The sequence below is a fragment of the Myodes glareolus genome, chromosome 21, assembly GCF_982192425.1.
Source record: "Myodes glareolus chromosome 21, mMyoGla1.1, whole genome shotgun sequence".
NCBI classification, from domain to species: domain Eukaryota; kingdom Metazoa; phylum Chordata; class Mammalia; order Rodentia; family Cricetidae; genus Myodes; species Myodes glareolus.
The window spans coordinates 21,646,614-21,665,230 of NC_142046.1; the positions used below are offsets into that span (position 1 = coordinate 21,646,614).

Here is an 18,617-nt window from a genome sequence, read left to right on the forward strand (position 1 = left end):
ACTTATTGTGTAGCCTAGGATGACCTTGAGCTTTTTGTCACAGCTCCACCTACCCCTGTGTGGACCGTGGACTTTGGTTGGGGTGGCTGATGGTGCTCCACCTACCCAGACTTGCTCAATTTGTATAACTATAACCAGACTTCTAAAGGGTCCTGGGCTGGGGAAGGAGCCAGGGGACACTGACTTGACGTAGTCAAGTAGGGATGTGAGGATTCTGTTTTCCCCTCAGCCCACGCAGTCAGAAGTCTCCCACCAACCATGTACTATGGAGTCTTTCCTTCTCGTAAACATAAGATGAAAACAAGATAAACCAAATAGGAGTGATCACAATACATGCCCCAAAGAAGAAAAATCTTAGTGTTTAGAAATGGGATTTTCCTCGGGTGGTGGTGGCACACTCCCTTAATCCCAGCACTTGGGAAGCAAAGGCAGGCGGATCTCTGAGTTTGAGGCCAGCCTGGTCTACAAGAGCTAGTTTCTGGATAGGCTCCAAAGCTACAGAGAAACCCTGTCTCGAAAAAAAAAAAAGCAAAATAAACTAAACAAAACCAAAACCAAGGAAGGAAGGAAGGAAGGAAAGAAGGAAGGAAGGAAGGAAGGAAGGAAGGAAGGAAGGAAGGAAGGAAGGAAGGAAGGAAGGAAGGAGGAACTAGACAGGAAAGTAATGAAATTCGCAAGAGAGAATACGTATAGAATACAGAGCAGGTGAAAACCTCTCAGTCTGCTCCCAGGCCTCTGGCAAGGCTGGCCTCCAGTAGCTGGCCACCAGCAGTGCCAGCTGCAAACTCTCCCTGTCTGTGACTGAAAGAGGGATCAGGGGATCACCAGGCAGGGAAGACTCACACTGTCTAATGCGAGGCTAAGGATGCAGCTTTAGTGGAAGAATGCTTACCCATCATAGAGGACCTCCTGGGCTCAATCTTTAGTATCAGAAAAAAAGAAAGCAATGCCACTGTCCTTTCCTAAATGCCCACCTGGCCATTTGAGCCATCCTTATCGGTCTCTCTTTGGCTCTAGCTGGGAAGTCTGGCACTTGGGCCCTCCGTGCCTCTCAGACTTTCTTTTTCCGTGATCTCCTCACCGCACCTTTTCTCCCTTTCTGAGCGGTCATCTCCCACTCCCCACTGGTCTCCTAGTCTCTCTGTATTCTCTCCAGGTACCTGGACCTGTGGTCAGGGAAGGAGAGGGACAATATGGATAAAGATATGCAGGAAGGGACATCCTGTGTTGTGTTTGGTTTGCAGTCTGTGGCTGCCCACCTCCCTTCTCCCTACCCAGATACAAGGACAAAGAAACAAGTCTGAGTTTCAGGACTCCTGGGGATGGTGCCCCTGCTGTGACAGGCCTTGCACACAAGCTGCACCTCCAGCCCCTCACCCCTCTCACAGTTGGAGGATGGAGGAAGGTTACTTAAAGCCTGGGACACAGAGATTTGGAGAATTGCAGCCCCCAGATGCCCTGGGTGAGCGAGCAAAGGAGTTAGGGGAGGGGGAGCAGGTGCCTTCTCCCAGCAGCCAGCCAGGAGGGCCTAAGTGGGGTGGGGGTGGCCAGACCCAGGCCAAGGCTTGGGACCCATCTGAGCATGTCGCCTACTAAGGAGGAGTAGAGGCGGGGGAGGGGAGGGCGGGGAGGTGAATAAATAATAGGAAATAAAACTTCATGAAGCAGAAAATAAAAGGCAGATTATACAGATGTGGCAATTTGAAGGATCATTGCCTCTGTCCTCTTTTTAACTGCTGCATCTGGAGTTTTGAAGGCAGCTTATCCGCTCCCTCCCTCTGCCAGGTCCCCGCCTGGCTGGAGTGTCCCCCCCTCCCAGGGCCAAGGCACATAGAGGGACAGGAACCTCAAACACCTCTGTCGAGGTGGCCTTTCCCAGGAAATGTGGAGCAAGCTGGCCCGGCTGGTTCAGTGTGGGAGAGGCTAGGTGGGCTGTCTGTGGGTGAAGCACTCAGCCAGGTGAGGGTGTGGCCTTGCCTGAGAGTGGAAGGTAGCATTTGTGAGTTCAGCATGTAGGAGGATTAGGTAGGCTATGGCACGTATGGGGACAGGTGGGGTTGACAGGCCAGACCTGGATGGTCAGAAGCAGGATGAGGCTGTGTGGTCGGCACGAGGAAGCCTGAGACAGTCTCTGCTGCTCCGTCCCTCTTTTCATTTAAATTCATTTGTTAAGCCTTAATTTGACACTGTGCCAGGTGCCAGGTGCTATATAAACAGACATGGTCTCTGACTTTAAGGAATTTCCCAACTGACACACACACACACACACACACACTCTGATGTTTTGTCTATTTTATTTTAAATATTAATGTATTCCCCACCTTGTTCCTGGGAGGATTTGGGACAGCTCACAGGAAATGCAAGTAAGACATTATTAATAGGTATAAACAGACATTGAGGCCATGGAAAATACCACATGGGTAGGAAAGTGAGCTCTGGGTGGTAGCAGAGCCGGTTAAGACTCCAGGTGTGGCATGAAAAGGTGACCGTCGTCACATAGTTGACTCTCATTCTGTGTTCTGAGTCTCAGGAGAAACACTATTTCCCTTAGTACCTGGGGCGCTAACAGAATTGATGTACCTTGCCCCTGATGAAAGAGAAGTAAGTAAGGGTGAGTCCCTCAAAGATACTGCGGCCAACTCAGGACCAGTTCCCCACAGGACTGCCCAGGGCAGTATCCATCGGGGACAGCCAACATGGACAATCTCAGACCCAGAGATTAAGCGAAGAGGGTCTCAATGCCTCTCTCCTGTCCGTCACCACTGGGACGTAGTTCCCGTGAGTTCTGGAGCACAGGTGTAGGAGACATACAAGGCCAGGGTCTTGAGGGAGATACTACAACTATCTAAATCCCACTTGATCTGAGGGTGGTGAGTGAATATAGGGAGGAAGAGGACTAAGGACATGTGGGCAGGACTTCCTGCAGGACTTCCTGCAGGACATTCTGCAGACTTCAGATGAGGGAGGAATATCTCCTCTGCTCAGTCCTGTCTTAGGTCCCCCATGGAAGGACACAAAGAGGTCAGTGAGGCAAAGAGCCACTGGGTAAAATATGTTTGGGTCCCAAGGTATTGTCTTTCAGAGCAGGGGAAGAACTTTCTCTCCTTAGTATGGGGAGTTGTAAGATAACTCTTGGGGAAATGACACTTAGTCAAATTGTGGGTGTAACAAGTGACATCTGTGTAGTATTTGCCAGGTCTGAAATTCAGATGAGAAATCTGGGCTAAAGGTTCCGTTTAGAGACTTGTCTCTGAAGTTCTTCTGAAAGTCCTGAGTCAGCCACTGCGGACCTCTGAGGATGCAGGCACCTTGGAGAGAGCTGTGTTTAAAGAACAGAAAGGATGCTGGAAGCATAAAAAAAAAAAGACCATACAAGGAAGAAGCCCCAGGAATAATAATAATAATTACTATTATGATGATGATTATTTTGTTTTTTTGAAACAGGGTTACTCTGTGTAACAGCCTTGGCTGTCCTGGGACTAACTCTCATACACCAGGCTGGCCTCGAACTCACAAAGATCCGTCTATATCTGCCTTCTGAGTGCTGGTATTCAAGGCATGCACTGAGGAAACATTTTTTAAAGATTTGTTTTCTTTTGAGCCTAGGTATCAGATCCAGGAGTTCTTCTTCTTAAAAGGCTGCATTTCTCTTGGAGGGGAGCGATGAGAGCGGGGTGGGAGACACAGCAAAGAAGAGGAAAAGAGAAACTGAAAAGTTCTTGCACCCCATAAACCTCTCCTCTGAGGCAGCAATTCAAATCAGACCAAATCAAACCAAATAAAAAAAGCCCAGGTTTAATGGATACAATTCTCCTGGATGATTTTACAGCCTCCCTCCTCACCAAGAGACTGGAGAGAGACCGAACTATGCCTGTTTTCTGAGGGGGGGGGCAGTTTAAATACCCTGTGGGAGTGGTCTTGAGCATCTCTGGGGGAGGGGGTCATCCTTGGCGGGCTTTCTGAGATGCAACAGTTTTTGGAGAGAGATGAGGGAGGGAGCTTGGGAGTAGAACTTCCACCAGAACATCCCAGACTCTTTGGGTATATGGAAGCCGGGGCCTGAAGTGAAGTTTCCACCCAAACATAAGGAAAGGGAATAATTATATTTCAGAATAACTGTAGGAGATCCAAGGAAAGCTTCGTGGAGGGAGTGCCATGTTGGCTGGAGCTGGCTTTGTCCCATCATGCATTCCTAGTGAAAGCACTAACGTGTGCTTTCAGGGCTCAGAGAACCTTAGTATCTGGTACCCGCCCCTGTCTTTCAAATGATACTGGCCTCGCTCACACCACTTCCCCAAATGGAATTGATTTGAATGATTGACTCAAGTTTGGACTCAAGGCAGCTAGACTCAGGGGTCTGAGACGGACTCTTCCAGGAAGAAGATAAGTCTCATCTCTTAGATTTGCACTCCTGGGAGCTATGAAGACCCTCCTGGTACCCCCGAGGGTTGCTCCCACCTTCTAGATCAGGATCTGGAGCCCCAGAGGAATAAGAGAGAAATTTCATCCATGTTCCAAACATGGACAGATGCTGCTAAAGCCTATTTGAGCCAAGATTCATTACTTGGAACCTCTGGGCAGAGGGAGAGTCAAGTGCACAGGCCCAGCTCTAAACAAGATGGTTATTTGGAGAAAGGGTTTGAGCCAAAGCCCAGGAAAGCAGGAAGACTTCATATGAAGCTAATAGTTAACCTGGACGGCTTTCCTTCCAGGCATGATCTGAGGTGTTTACGCGCATAATTCCACTCCCTCCTCTGTGAGGTAAGTGGTGTTATTATCCCTGTTTTGTGGAGAAGCAAACAAAAATAGGAGAGGCAGGATAACTGGCCCATGGTCACACAGCGAAAAAACAAAACAAAAGAACCAAAACCAGAAACAAAACAAACAAAAAACCCCATGCTGTTGGGATTCAGTCTGAGGCAGTCTGGCTGTGGGACCTCAGTGCAAGCCTCGGACCAGTGGGGTCCGAGGTTGTTTGGTGTGAGTTTGGATGAAAGCTGAGACGACAGTGTATTTAATGACTGAAGATCATCAGAGGTCTTCATGGGTGTTTCAGAGAGGGCTGGGGTTAGGGAAGGAAGGACAGAAGATAGGAAGGAAGGATGGAAAGAAGGACACAAGGAAGGAAGGAAGGAAGGAAGGAAGGAAGGAAGGAAGGAAGGAAGGAAGGAAGGAAGGAAGGAAGGAGAGCCAGGTAGAAATGGGAGTCATCTTGGGAGTTTATCACAGACAGAAGGAAAACCAGTGTCAGCCACAGGAAGCAGCAGAGTCCAAAGAAGGCTTCTGATGTCCTCGTCCTATTGGTGACATTGGAAGGCATCTGCCAGACAATTGGACAGGTAGAACATGGGCCTCCTAAAGGAAGGAGAAAAGTCCACCCTGCCTTGTAACCACAGCATTCCGGAACTGTTCTTTCTTCAGAGGAGAAAACAAGAGAGCAGGTAAGTGGGCGAGCCAGTAAGATGGCAAGGCACACTGGCAGCCAAACAGCTGGAGGAAACGGTGCTATCAGGAAGCAATGTACACCGGTCATTAGGAAGCCTGGCCTAGGGTGGATTGGGAAGGCCGGGTTGTTCCAAGACTGTGGGCTATTGTCTTTACATTTTACCCTTTTAAAATTTTGAAATAATTTAGATACACATAAAAGTTGTGGAAGCAGGATCATGGCTTGGCCCCCATTGGCCTCACTTATTCATCTCGTCTTTGTTCTGTTTTGCTTGAGACAAGCAAAGCCCAGGCTAGCCCGGAACTTATTATGTGGCCCATAAACTTACTATGTAGCTGGCCTGGAACTCATGGCAATTCTACATCAGCCTCTCAAGTACTGGGATTATGGGCATAGACCACCACCCCTGGCTTATTCCTCAGAAAGCAAGCCATGTGCTAACATTCCTCTGCTTAACCACTGCACAAAAGCCGTATAATACCTTGGCTATGTTCAAGACCTTCTGATTCAGGCCCAGTGCCCCCCAACCCCATTTCCCTTGCTCCTTTTATTCTGTCTTTCTACCTACTTTTAATTCCCACACGGTCCCCTTGTCGCTAGTGTACAAGACATTGAACCCCTAAAAGGAGAGGACCCAGGCCCTGGGCTACAGTGATTTTTTTTTTTTTAATCTTCCATGGTGCCTGACAGCAAATGAATGTCCCCTTACAGATAGCTCTCAGAGCAGAGATCCAAGAACCAGGAAGAGGCTTCATAAGGTATCACCCTGGGCTGTACAGTAGACCCAGGACCCTAGGGATTGGAAGAAGGGTTGGGGTCCAACATGACCCCAGAGATCCTGCATTCATCACTAGGAGCCTCCACCTATCTCCTTCTTCCTGGAGGAGAAGACCTACACAGTGCATAGATGGGAGGTAGACCTGCCCACCCCTGGAACTGCAGGTGGGGCTCACTCAGTTCTCACTGTCTCTGGCAATCAGGCACCGCCTGCGGGGAGCCCTTGGCTGCACCATAAAGCTGCAGAACGTCTTCCTCTTTGTCTACAGAAAGATACCAGCACCTCAAGCCTTTGCCTGAGATAGGTTTCCCCAGATCGTGGGAGGCGGGGCTTGGACCACTGTAAGTTTGAAGACATGGGAAATTGTGGTTAATGTGGCGGCCCAAAGCTAACTTCCTTCTTCTTAATAAGCAGGGCCCTTTAGCTAAGCACCCGGCCTGCCCAATGATTGGCCGGTGCACGCTTGCCCTCCAGTGGCCACATGTTAGAGTTGCAGCCCAACCACCATGTCTCTAACTCTGCGAGCCTTGGGTGGACTGTTTGGAATCATTGACCTGGTGAAGCCAGGCAGCCACAGTCTCCCAGCTCCAAACGCACCAAATGAAATGGATGTTCTATACGGGCAAAGGAGTGTTGAGCGTCACACATGATGTGGACAAGCCTTTACTTTTTATTCTGGTATTCGATATCAGGATGAGTGTCTAATGAGATCAAAGAACTCACACACACCCACTTAGCTTGTAAACATCAGTCCTGGGCCGTGCCGTATCTACCCGCGCTAAGTTTTCTTCTCAACACAATGAGAGACTTGCACTCTCACGTGGCTGTTACCTCTGCTAGACCTCAGAGTTGCCTGAGAAGCTCCAAACATGTATGTACATCCACCTGACAGGTCTACCGAGTCTAAGATCTCTGGTTGTGAGGCAGGAATAGGAATAGACGCTTCTCCAGCAAGATAAAGTGTATCTTAATACTGACAGCTGGGAACTAGTGGGCAAGATTGCCAGTTCACGAGGTCAGGGACATTGTGCTCTTTTCAAATCCCCTAGCACTGGCCAAGTGAGGTGTCCCAGAGCATCTGTAAAATGAAAAACACTGAGTAGATAGAAATGTTTCTGAGCTTCAGTAGGTTTTAGCTGTGTGACTGGGGCACACACATGAGCACGCAGAACATTTTATATACATACACAAACATATCAAACAGGGGCAAAGGAAGATGCAGCCTGGCACACTGCAGGTAGCCCTGGCTACCTAACTTCCGCTTTCCTCACACACTTACACACACGTTTCTTTGGTAGGCTCTATTTATTGCACACCCATTGGGTGCATGGGCCAGGGACTCCCCTGCCATGGCCCTAAGGACCAGCCCCACTTTGTGGAGCTCCAAGCCCTCAGAGTGGTGACAAGCATTATTGGAAGGGAGGATGTGTGGCCCAGCAGGAAGGCAGGAGAGGTAACGTGTCAGTGGAAGGGTAGGCAGCAGAGGCCCCCAGTTGGCCAGAAACCTCTCTGCACACATGGCTGAACAGAGACAATGGTGGCTGCTCCCTGAGCCGAGTCTCCTCCCTACAGGCACGGCCCTAAGTCCCCGAGTCTCCAGTACCTCCTCTGGAGAGCAGGCATACCTGGGAAGAAGCCAAAACAAAGTATAAGGGGATTTCCTAAGGCAAGGCAGCAAATTCCTGGGAGCTGCCCCGGGAAAGAGAAAGAGGTCCAGACAACCCTCAGGAATGCAGCCTTGAAGGGCATCGAGGGTGGGCTTTGGGGGGCGGTGAGGGCTGCAGAAGGCAGTGCCCCAAGTTTGGCCGAGAACCCAGGTCTCTGATCTCCACTTTACCACCAGGCAGACTCCCAAGGGGCACTGTCACCACCCTTTCACCTCCTCACCCTCCCCAGTGGTCTACACTTGAAGAACCACCTTCATTGCTCTCAGGAAACAAAGGCTCCTTGTTCCAAGAGCTCTACACGGAGCTGTAGAGGCCCCCACTCCTCCTGAGTGGCCTGAGTGGCCACAAGCTTGGCTCTGTTGATTAACAATCAGGCATGCAGTCTTCTCCTCTGCCCTGGAGGCACTGGCTGATTGGAGAATAAAGCCGCTGGAAGATCAGAGGCCTGAAGCCCCACAACCCCCGCTGAGCCTTTAACCAGCCAAGGCCTCTATCAGAAGGCTGCCCCCTAGTGGGCAGTGCTGGAGTAACGCTGCTCCTGGGGTCACAAGACCAAGATGTCAGGCCCTATACTCTTGGAACCCTCCTCTGCCAGGTGGCCTAATTCTAAAACAAGACTGTTTCTGGTGATGTGATCATCCTGGCTAGACCACCTCAAGCTACCTCCTAGAAACCCAGGCCCACATGTGCCCAGGAAATGAATCCACTCTGTGTTTTAGGGGATGGAGCACACAGGGGACAAATTCTGCAAGTGGAGACACATCCTTCACTCAACCTTCCTCTTGAATGGTCAGAGATGGGGGATGGAGGAGCTGCCATGGGGGAGATGGCAAGCAAGTACGGCAGGATTAAGAAAGTTCTCGAGAGCCAGGAAATGGAGGACACTGGGAAATGAGCCCCATCCTTCATCACAGAAGGGACGATGCCTCATCCCTCACCACGGCCCTGGAAATGTAAGGTTTCATCTCAGGTCTACCCCAGAGCAGAGGCCAGTGTCTGTGAGCTGGAAACGGCGTCACAGCTGATGGCGGTTTCTCTTGGGAATGACGTCACAGCTGATGGCAGTTTCTCTTGGGAATGACCTCATAGCTGATGGCGGTTTCTCTTGGGAATGATCTTCCGGTAGGTCCTGCGCTCTGAGATGTTGCGTTTCACCTTGGCTGTGGTGGGGGCCTCATCCTGGTGCAGGGAGGGGCTGGAGTGGGACTTCTTCAGGCTGGGCTTTGGCTCCGGGGTGCCTTCTGCTTCCCTCCGGAGCTGATCTTCCCACAGAGCCAGGTCGCCCAGAGGAAAGTGCAGGCGGGACACCAGGAGCTGCAGGTAGGTCTCGTATCGAGTTTTCTGTAACACATGGCCAGATCACCTTAGCGCAATCCCGACTCCTAAGCGAAGCTCCCAGGTGTTTGCAGCTATGGGGGTAGAGCGATGTCCTAATAGTTCTGTACTATTAAGCATCTATATGGAATGAGCCTACTGGGGTTTAACCACACCTGGAAACATGATGCAGGGAGCTCTATCTGCTAATTCTCTCTCTCTCTCTCTCTCTCTCTCTCTCTTTTTTGGTTTTTCGAGACACGGTTTCTCCGTGGCTTTGGAGCCTGTTCTGGAACTAGCTCTTGTAGACTAGGCTGGTCTCGAACTCACAGAGATCCGCCTGCCTCAGCCTCCCAAGTCCTGGGATTAAAGGCGTTGTGCCACCACTGCCCGGTTTATCTGCTAATACCCTTAAGGCCTCTGGGACTAGTATCTTTAAATCTAGAATACCATTCCCAGTTCACAACCCCACTGGGAGGTTAGCTGGGTGTGAATTATTTTCACGTGCTTTATAAAGGATGAATTGGTCAATAGATACAGGGTCAGATGTATAGATGGGTTGTGATAGTCACAAGCTGGGTCCTTACCTCACCCAAAGACCTCTGGGAAGTGGGGCAGTCATCACCATGAAAACAACCAATAAGACAAAGGGCTGGGTAGGGACTTAGAAAGCTAGAGAGGGAGTGGGCTACACAATGGCCGGGTGAGTACGAGCAGGAAACTTATTGATGGTGCCCCTTCCTGGTCTCCAGCCTCCCGAGGCCTGGCTCACTCTTTTCCCACATTGTGCCTTGCCAACCCTTCCTTTCTGGTGAGTCTCGACCCTGAAAAGGGTCTTTAATGCCTCTGAAGCTGGTACTTGGCATTAGGGTCCCATGGCAGAACAGGGGTGGAGGTCAGTGAAGAGAGCAGAATTAATAGAATCAACTCCGTCAGAGACCATGCATGAAACACACATGTGACTTGAGGGTGTAAATGAACAGACCCGGGCACTTTTAATCTCTCCATACTTCAGTTTCTACATCTATAAAACGAGAATGGTAGACTATCTTATACTATTGTTACCTATCTCAGAATTCTTAAATGAGGTAATCCAGGTAGGCAATCAAAGCAGTAGGTAGGTAATAGGAGGACTAATTCGGCCATATAGTTTTTCCTTCATCTTAGGAAAAGCTGAATATACTCCTTAGAGGATAAAGAAGATAAGTGTTCTTGGGGAAAGGGTCCTTAGTGCTCACAGAGCCCACTCCCGTCGCATCCGCCCCTGCATGCTGTGTTCCTGGTTCCGAGACAGAGGCAGCCAGGAGAGGGCGGCAGAGGACCCAGCCAACAGGCCGACTGGCCACTAAACAGACACTAAGCTGCTCACCTCGTGCTCCAGATACTCCTTCCGCAAGCGGTACTCCTCCAGCTCGCGGCCTCGGCCCCGCCGTTCGGGCAGGTTCCTCTGCAAATCCAGCAGGTCGTCAGAGGCAGCATCCAGGCAGTTCTCGTGGGATCGATGCTGCTCCTCCTGGGAGAGGAAGGTGAAGGAGAGGCTGACCCGTCTTCCGCCGCCCCCTCGCTGCTGCTCCCTGCCTCTCTCGGGCTTCTGATCCAGGTTGTGCAGCCTCCCCCGCGCCCGCATTCCTGGTCACAGGGTGCAGAGTGCTCCCCACCTTCCCAATCTGTCCCATGTCTAGTGCTCTGCTTGGACCACAGCCTCCTCCCCCCCCCGCCCCCCTGGCTAGTTAGGGGAGGCAGTACCAGGGAGCTCTGGGCGGGGCTCATGGGTAGGATGGGCCTCACGAATCTACGTTGGGAGCCCACTGCGGCTGGAAAAGGGGGTGCCGAGTGTGTGGCGGCGGCCAGGTTGATGCGTGCAATCCAGGAAGCCATTTCCTTGGCAGTGCTGTGGGCAAAGGAAGTCGTGTGTCTCCAAGGGTTCCCCAGCCCCATCACCAGCATCCCCCCCCCCCCCCCCCCCCCCCCCCCCGCCTCACACCTCTGTTGCCTCCCCAAACCAGAAACACAACTTTAGTGGGAGTGAGGAGTAGGGGGTTAGGGGGTAACCGAATTTTATCCGCCAGAGGAAAATCTAGGATGGTAATAGAGGTTATATCAAATGTCAAAAACAATCTCTGGTGGCATTCTAGAATCTTCGGTTAGCATACGAGGAGAGGAGTCAGCTGTTCTCACACGTTCTATTGCATCCCCAGCACAGAACTTTCAAGTTTCCTGGTTAATGTAGTCAGGGTTGGGACCACTGAGGGCCAGGAGCACTGAGGGAGGCCTGGCCACTTTCCTCCCGCTCTAGGGACTCTAGGGACTCACGGAGCCTGGAAGAGGTAGAGACGCCAGTCTGCAGTCCGAAGCTGGAAGACGTGTGGCTTCTTGGTATAGTGAGTGGCTGGGCTGGCTAGCGAGTGGTGCACTCCCACGGGCTCATCCACGAGATGTCCCACCAAACTCTGCCCATCCAGCCAGGGACCCTCTCCCTGCCACCAGACACAGGGGCTCAGTGAGGAGGTTATCGGCAGCGCCCCCCCCCCCCAATTCGTGACCTCTCTTGACCCCATTAGCTGTATTCTAAAGAGCACTGTAAGGATCGGCATGCAGAATGATGACGCTCCGATCAGCATTACCTCCTGCTTCTGTAACTAGCGTCCTAAGCGACCATTCCCAGTCTACAAAGTGCTTTTCCGACCCTCTTCCCTGCCTTCTTCACCCCAGCCCTGGAAAGCCAATAGTCCACACAGGTGACTCCCTACCTTCAGGAAGTAGAGAACCATCCCTTTCAGCAAGGTGTGAAACATCTTCCAGCCTCGCTTGCCCCATGGCGCTGTCCCAAGAGGAGACAGAAGGGTGGGTGGTGGCACTACATCCAGATCCACTCAATACAAGTCTGTGCAGAGTCCTGGCACACCCCCTTAGACCACCTCCAGTCCCTGCCCAAACCCCAGGTGTGTACTTAGGAACAAATCATTCTTCCTGGCACTTTCCTACAAAGTGTGATGTGTTTGCCTGCATAGTGAGCACCAGGAACCCCTTTGAGCACCAATCCCCCTTTCTCTCTTTTCTTAATTTCCTCATCCTGACCCGGTAGAACAAAACTATTCTAAGCTACTTGGCCAGAGGGAGGGCTGATTTCCTGTGTTAGCCACCATGCAGTGTTTAATCTGTGGTTCTATTACAGTGATCCCTGCTCTGGTCAGGCAGCTGCCCGGCTCAGGAGCTTTCAGCTGCCCTGAGGTTGAGCCCCAAATGTCAAGTATGGCAGATTTTGTTCCTTCCTTTTATCCGTTCTGAGTGGATTCTGCAATGTTCTCTGCTGTGTAAGGGATGTGCTCAGACAATGTAAAAATCCAAACCCTCTTATCTTACAAGTTCAGTTGCTATCATTTGCCAGAAGCTCCCCTATGCCTGTCCCTGCAGCTAGTCCTCAGAATGCCTCTCCCTCCCCTTGCCCCCATACTCAACACAGCCCTCCTTCCACCTTCACCCGAGACATGGACATGCTTGTACAGTCTTCGCCTTACCACAGGGGTGCTGGGACCTGGGACTAGCCAGACCTAGTTTAGCTTAGCATTCAGGAAAGAAACACAGGTTGCCCATTCTTCTCTGCATCACAGCACTGAGCACAGTCCCCATGTAGAGGGCTCCCCGTGTACTCCCTCCTTCCCAGGCAGCAGACACTCACTCTTCTTGCCGTCAGCATCATGATGCATCTTCCGTGCCAGGATACCTTGCTTATAAGTGGGCACTGTGGGGTCCTGAGCCATCTGGAGGAAGGGGTTGCTTATCTTGCTGGCTGAGGAAGAAGGCTGGTCCTTCTCGGGTCTGGCTGCATCCTCTTCGTCTCTGGATGGCAGAGAATCAGGGTGTGAATGCTGGTGGGACAGGTACCCTCTGCCTCTTGGGGACTCAGCACCATCTCTACTTGGGAGGAATGTCACTGAACCTCTTCAAGGAAAATCTCATCAAAGACCGATCAACCTATCAATTCCTGAAAACACTGCTGTACCTACCCCTCACCAGCTCTGGCTTCTCCAGGATTATCCAAGCTCCACTGTCCTCCCCCAAACTGGCCCAGTGCCCTGTTTCTGGCATCACCCACTCAGAAGGAGGACTGTATAGGCCCCTGACCACCTCCAGTTCTCAGGTGGGTAGCAGTGAGTAGACCAGAGGCAGGGATGAAGGGCAAGAAGCAGAGGAAAGGAACTCTCACTTACACAGCCCATTCGAGCTTCTCACTCCGGATAGACCAGTAGAGGGCCTGGAATAGAGGCACACAGGTGAGAGGAGGGTCTATGGTACCTACATGTGTTTTGTTGGCAGACATCTGTGGGAGTATGTACTACCTCGTCCCTCTACCCATCATAGTTGGCCTTCTTCCGAGCAGGCAAACATTCACGATCCATTCATCCACCCATCTACCCATCCATCCCTGTGCTGGATACTGGAGACATAAAGATATCAAAGTAGCCAAGGCTCTTCCCTGCACAAGCTTAGTACATTCTAAAGTAGTCCTTTGAGAGAGAACATGATCCCCTCACCCACATACTGTCCTGTCTAGGGGTACCTGACAGAGGAGGAACTTGGCTGAACAGCACTCACACGATGCATATTTGGTAAATGGATGAATGAATGCTGGGTTAGAACTTTGAAGTAATGCATCTTTCTTGCTTCTATAGCTGTTGTTCCTGGCTAGGTGCTTGGTACACAGGAAATGTTCAGTGACTGATCACTAAGCAAATGAACCAAGCCAGTGGTCCAGCTGCTCAGGAAGCATGGGAGCCAGGCACAGTGCATGGCATTTGACAGCTTTTATTTCATCTCGATACTGACCTTGCGAGATGTTCATTTCTCCCAGAAGCAACTGGAGTTGAGCAAGCGGCATTCTGTTCAAGACTAGGACTCAAACCAAGAACACCGAGCTCCCAAACCTGAGGTCAGGATTTTCCTTACGTGGAACTTCGTGTCTCATGAATCCATTCAATACACTAGCACTTGTCAAACTTTCAAGGGGGTAATGACCCCCCCCCCCGAGAATGTAACAAGACTTTCAGGTGCATAGAGTGTGGTTCTGTAGGTCTAGGGATGTCACATAGCACAGTACCACTGATACTACCAGACAGGGACACACACACACACACACACACACACCTTGTCCTCATAAGGACCTTTTATACAAGCCATGTCTGAGCTCTACTTTCCTCTTGGAACTAGAGTTCCAGGCTGCAGACAGAGAAGACAGGGAGGGTCCTGGCCTTGGAAGGAGCCTTACCTTCAGGAGCTCCTTGGGGAAGTTCCTGCCGTCCTGCAGACCGTTCAGGTTGTTTATGAATTCCTGGCAGCTCATGCTCTTTCCAATGTTCTGTGGCCATGGAGAAGAGGGAGAGTTTGAACATCCTACCCTGAGAGAATAGACCCTAGGTGGCCACTGGGGGAACTCCAGGGCCCTGTGCGGGCACATTCCCAGCCTCTGGTCCATTTTTCCTTCCTCACCATGCCATAGCTCCCTTCTAGGTGTTCTCCCGCTCCTTACCTGTCCATGCAGGTCTGTGTTAAGGAGCATGACGGCGCAGGTCAAGGTGTGTATAGAATCTGTCCCCGAGAGAGCAAGGACAGAGCTCATTAGAATTCAGACTTCTGTGGCTTCTGCCAACACTAAGGGTAACTCCCTCCATTTCTCTATAACCCCAACACACTCCCAGCAACTGCTGCCCAAAGGACCCCGAGCAAACACAGGCTGTTTCGATGCCCCCCCCCAGTCCTTCTGCCCCACCCTCGGATGCACCCTCCATACCTACTGAGGGGAAGGCTCCAGGATTGCAGTAATGGAAGCGTTTGGAAAACTGGTAGAGAATCCGTTCCCGTTCCTGAGTCTCTCCACTGAGCACCAGGGCCTGGAGGAACCCCCTGCCCAGGAAAACCAGGATTAAGCAGAGCCACATCCTCCCAGGAGCTTGGGACCACTGCCCTGCAGCTGTCCCTAACCACCCCCACACCCAAGTCCTGCCTCCTCAAAGGGCAGAGGGCCTTACCGGAGGGCTCGGTCCAGGTTTTGTCCTTCGAACTGGAAGAAGGATAAGTACGCCTCAGCCACAGCCCTGCTGAAGTCATTGCTGTAGGGGGGAATGGAAATAAAGATGGTGCTGGGGATCTGGTGCAGGAGAATTGTCTGTATTCTCTCAATCATGTTTTAAATAAATGCTGATTGGCCAGGCAGAAAGTATAGGTGGGTCAACCAGACAGGAAGTAGAGGCGGGACGATGAGACAGAAGAATTCTGGGAAGGAGAAAGCCCATTCTTCCCAGTTCTGCCCAGACTACCGAAGAAGCAGAATGTGACCTGCCCTGCTGAAAAAGGTACTGAGCCATGTGGCTAACATAGATAAGGATAATGGGTTAATATAAGTGAAAAGAGCTAATAAGAAGCCTGAGCTAATGGGCCAATCAGTTTATCACGAATGCAGACTGTGTAACTTCTTTGGGGCTTACCGGCTATGGGAACTGGGCAGGACAGAAACCCCAACAAAGCAGGCCCTCATGTTACAAGGATCAGGCTGAGCTGCAGGTACAAAGGGGACCAAGGATAGCAAGAGCTAAATGAGAGAAAGGTATAACCAGGCTAGGTGTCAGGTCCCAAGAAAGTAGTCAGTGGCTAGCCTGACCCTGCTACTTGGATCAGTGTTGCAATAGGCCATGTGGGGTCTGGGATGGACAGGGGGAGAAGTCAGGCGTTTCAAGTGAAACTGAGAAGAAGCAGAGCTGGCCAAGAATGGGGGTGGGGAGGAGCCAGGATGGAGATAAAGGGATGAGAGGTAGTGATGGTAGTGATAAGGCTGGGGGGAAACAAAGGGGATATTGATCAGGGAAGGGGAAGAGAGAGATGGTCAGTGGAGGAAGCCTATGGGTAGCTCCCTCCTGTTACTGCCTTACCCTTGTGTCTCAAAAGCTCCTTACTTCTTGCGTAGGTGGGCAGCCACTTCAGACTTCCGGAAACCATCCAGGTGATAGAGACGCAAGGCTAGGTCCCAGGCCTCCTTGTCATTTCTGATGTTATTAGCCAATTTGACTCCCGACGATGGCCTCCAGCCTTTCTCTGGAGATTGAGCTTGGGGCATGGGACTCTCAGGAAGCCTAGAAAAATCCATTGGTGTCCTCAGACTCACACTTGTGCGAGGACATAGGAAGAAGTGGCCAGAGCTCAGGGTTAGAACTATGATGCCTGGGCCTTAACCAGTGGGTTCTGGAGAAGTTGAACCCAGGTCCCCAGCATGAAGAGACTGGGTCAAAGTTTGGCTGGGCTGGGCTGGACAAAGAGATCTTAGAGAAGAGGTAGTAAAAAAAGACCCAGGGGTTTAGAGCCAAGCCAGGTTAAGCCACAAAGATGTCTCAAGCTTATCTCATTTCGAGTGGTAGGTCTTTTAAGGATCTCAGTGGTGTGTTGAGGTAGTGTCCTGACTAGTTTTATATCAACTTGACCCAAACTAGAGTCATCTGAAAGGAGGGAGCCTCAGCTGAGAAAATGCCTCTGTAAGATCAGGTACAAGGCATTTTCTTAATTCAGTGATTGATGGGGAGGGCCCACCACCATGGTGGGTGGTGCCATCCCTGGGCTGGTGGTCCTGGGTTCTGTAAGAAAGCAGGCTGAACAAAGCCACAGAAGCAAGCCAGTAAGCAGCTCCCCGCCTTGGTATCAGCTCCTGCCTCCAGGATCCTGCCCTGTTTGGGTTCCTGTCCTGACTTCCTTCGTGATGAACAGTACTGTGGAAGCGTAAGCCGAATAAACCCCTTCCTCCTCAGATTTTTCTTTTTCTTTCTTTCTTTTTTTTTTTGAAGATTTATTTATTATGTATACAACATTCCTTCCATGTATGTCCATACGCCAGAAGAGGGCACCAGATTTCACTATAGATGGTTGTGAGCCACCATGTGGTTGCGGGGAATTGAACTCAGGACCTCTGGAAGAGCAGTCAGTGCTCTTAACCTTTGAGCCATCTCTCCAGCCCCCCTCCCCAGATTTCTTTGGTCATGGTGTTTCTTCACAGCACTAGGAGCTCAAGTTCACAAACAGCCTTTAATTCCTACTCACTAGCTCGTACCTACAATCCAACAAGCCTTTACAGGGCTTCAGTCAGGGTCCCCAGACTTCCTCCCTTCATCCTTTCCTGGTGTCTGGCTGGGGACACTAATGATTCCGCGTCTGTATGTTTAAGTCTTGACTCTCTGTAACTCTCTGCTTTTAAACATTCCAGTCTTCTGAAAGTGTTCTCATGCGATCCAATATACTCCATAGACTGAAGTAAGCATTAACACATTCAATTCAAAGTGCGTTTCTCATGCTCCATTCAAACCAAGGCATTCTTATCACAAGACAAGGAAGAGCCCCGGAGTCAGATAGCCTGAGACTCACCCTTCTGTAGAAGTCAAGCGAACATGTTGCCAGGCAGCTGAAGCTTCCTCAGTCTTGGCTGGATCTTCACACTCTGCCTCCTGCCTTAGGTTTGGGGTCTCCTCTGTCTCCTCTATCTTCAGGGAACTTAACTCGGATTCATCCTCCTCCAGGATCAAAGAGTGTGAGGCATCCTGTGGCCACTTGGAGCTATGGAGCTGGACTTGTGGACTGCCTTCCGGGGAAGACACGGTGCAGGGCCTGGGGACAGAGCCTCTGCCCTCGGATTCTGGGTAGCTGGGCTCCAGTGAAGAGGCTGGGCTCCCCCAATTGGCCAAAGTGCAGGGAATGGGCTCCTGGAAGCAGCCAGCATCCTTCTCACCTGAGGAACGGCAGGAATGAGCATGCTCAGGGCTGGAGGCAGGAGAACAGCTGGCCGCTGCCTCCAGACCTCCTTCCCTTGGGTACTTCCTTGGAACTGGGCAGGATGTCCCATTTTACTGCAGACAGTGATCTCTCCCTGTCTATCTGGTGGCAGCTCTCAGGACTCCAGCCCCGAGATACCTCAAGATTCAGGACTTCTGCTGAGCCAGTAAGACCCAGACAAGTATAGCCCTTCATTCTATCAGTATCGGAAAGCTCATTTTATTTATGAAGGCACAGAAGAGTTAATCTTAGGTATGTCTGGCTCCAACACGGTGCAATGAATCCAACAAGGACTTTGTCTCCGCTCTGAATTCCAAAGCACCCCCACCTCTCAATTTCCCAGAGCCCCACACTGGATCTCACCTCCATTCTGGGAGATAAGAGGTTCCTGGGGCCAGGAAGGATCTTCTGCCTGCTGGTCCTTAAATATGGGCGGAGCCAGATCTGAGAGGCTCTGGGGTGTCTGTGATCCCTGGAGTCAAGGGAGATGAATAGAGAAGGATGGGAAGAGCTGGAATAAACGATGTCAAGACTGTATGGAAGCCCCTCCCTTCTCCCAAAGCCCATGGACAACTGTCTGGGTTCTCAGTTCAGAAGAGGAACTGTG

General features: G+C 51.1%; 1 protein-coding gene across 4 annotated transcripts in view; it reads right to left on the reverse strand.

Moving 5' to 3' along the window:
- Window positions 1-6,874: 6,874 nt before the first annotated feature.
- Window positions 6,875-18,617, reverse strand: part of Psd4 (pleckstrin and Sec7 domain containing 4) — a 37,170-nt gene continuing 25,427 nt past the window's right edge. For all 4 annotated transcript variants that reach the window (XM_087899914.1, XM_087899915.1, XM_087899913.1 and 1 more), the window contains 14 exons: window positions 18,374-18,482; window positions 17,606-17,966; window positions 16,153-16,329; window positions 15,232-15,312; window positions 14,994-15,106; window positions 14,733-14,791; window positions 14,472-14,561; window positions 13,417-13,460; window positions 12,885-13,045; window positions 11,956-12,026; window positions 11,519-11,682; window positions 10,952-11,096; window positions 10,575-10,718; window positions 6,875-9,232 (listed from right to left, as the gene is read on the reverse strand). In XM_087899914.1, the coding sequence (XP_087756040.1) occupies window positions 8,975-9,232; window positions 10,575-10,718; window positions 10,952-11,096; window positions 11,519-11,682; window positions 11,956-12,026; window positions 12,885-13,045; window positions 13,417-13,460; window positions 14,472-14,561; window positions 14,733-14,791; window positions 14,994-15,106; window positions 15,232-15,312; window positions 16,153-16,329; window positions 17,606-17,966; window positions 18,374-18,482 (1,977 nt within the window). In that variant the 3' untranslated portion in view covers window positions 6,875-8,974. The remainder of the gene's footprint in view (window positions 9,233-10,574; window positions 10,719-10,951; window positions 11,097-11,518; window positions 11,683-11,955; window positions 12,027-12,884; window positions 13,046-13,416; window positions 13,461-14,471; window positions 14,562-14,732; window positions 14,792-14,993; window positions 15,107-15,231; window positions 15,313-16,152; window positions 16,330-17,605; window positions 17,967-18,373; window positions 18,483-18,617) is intronic.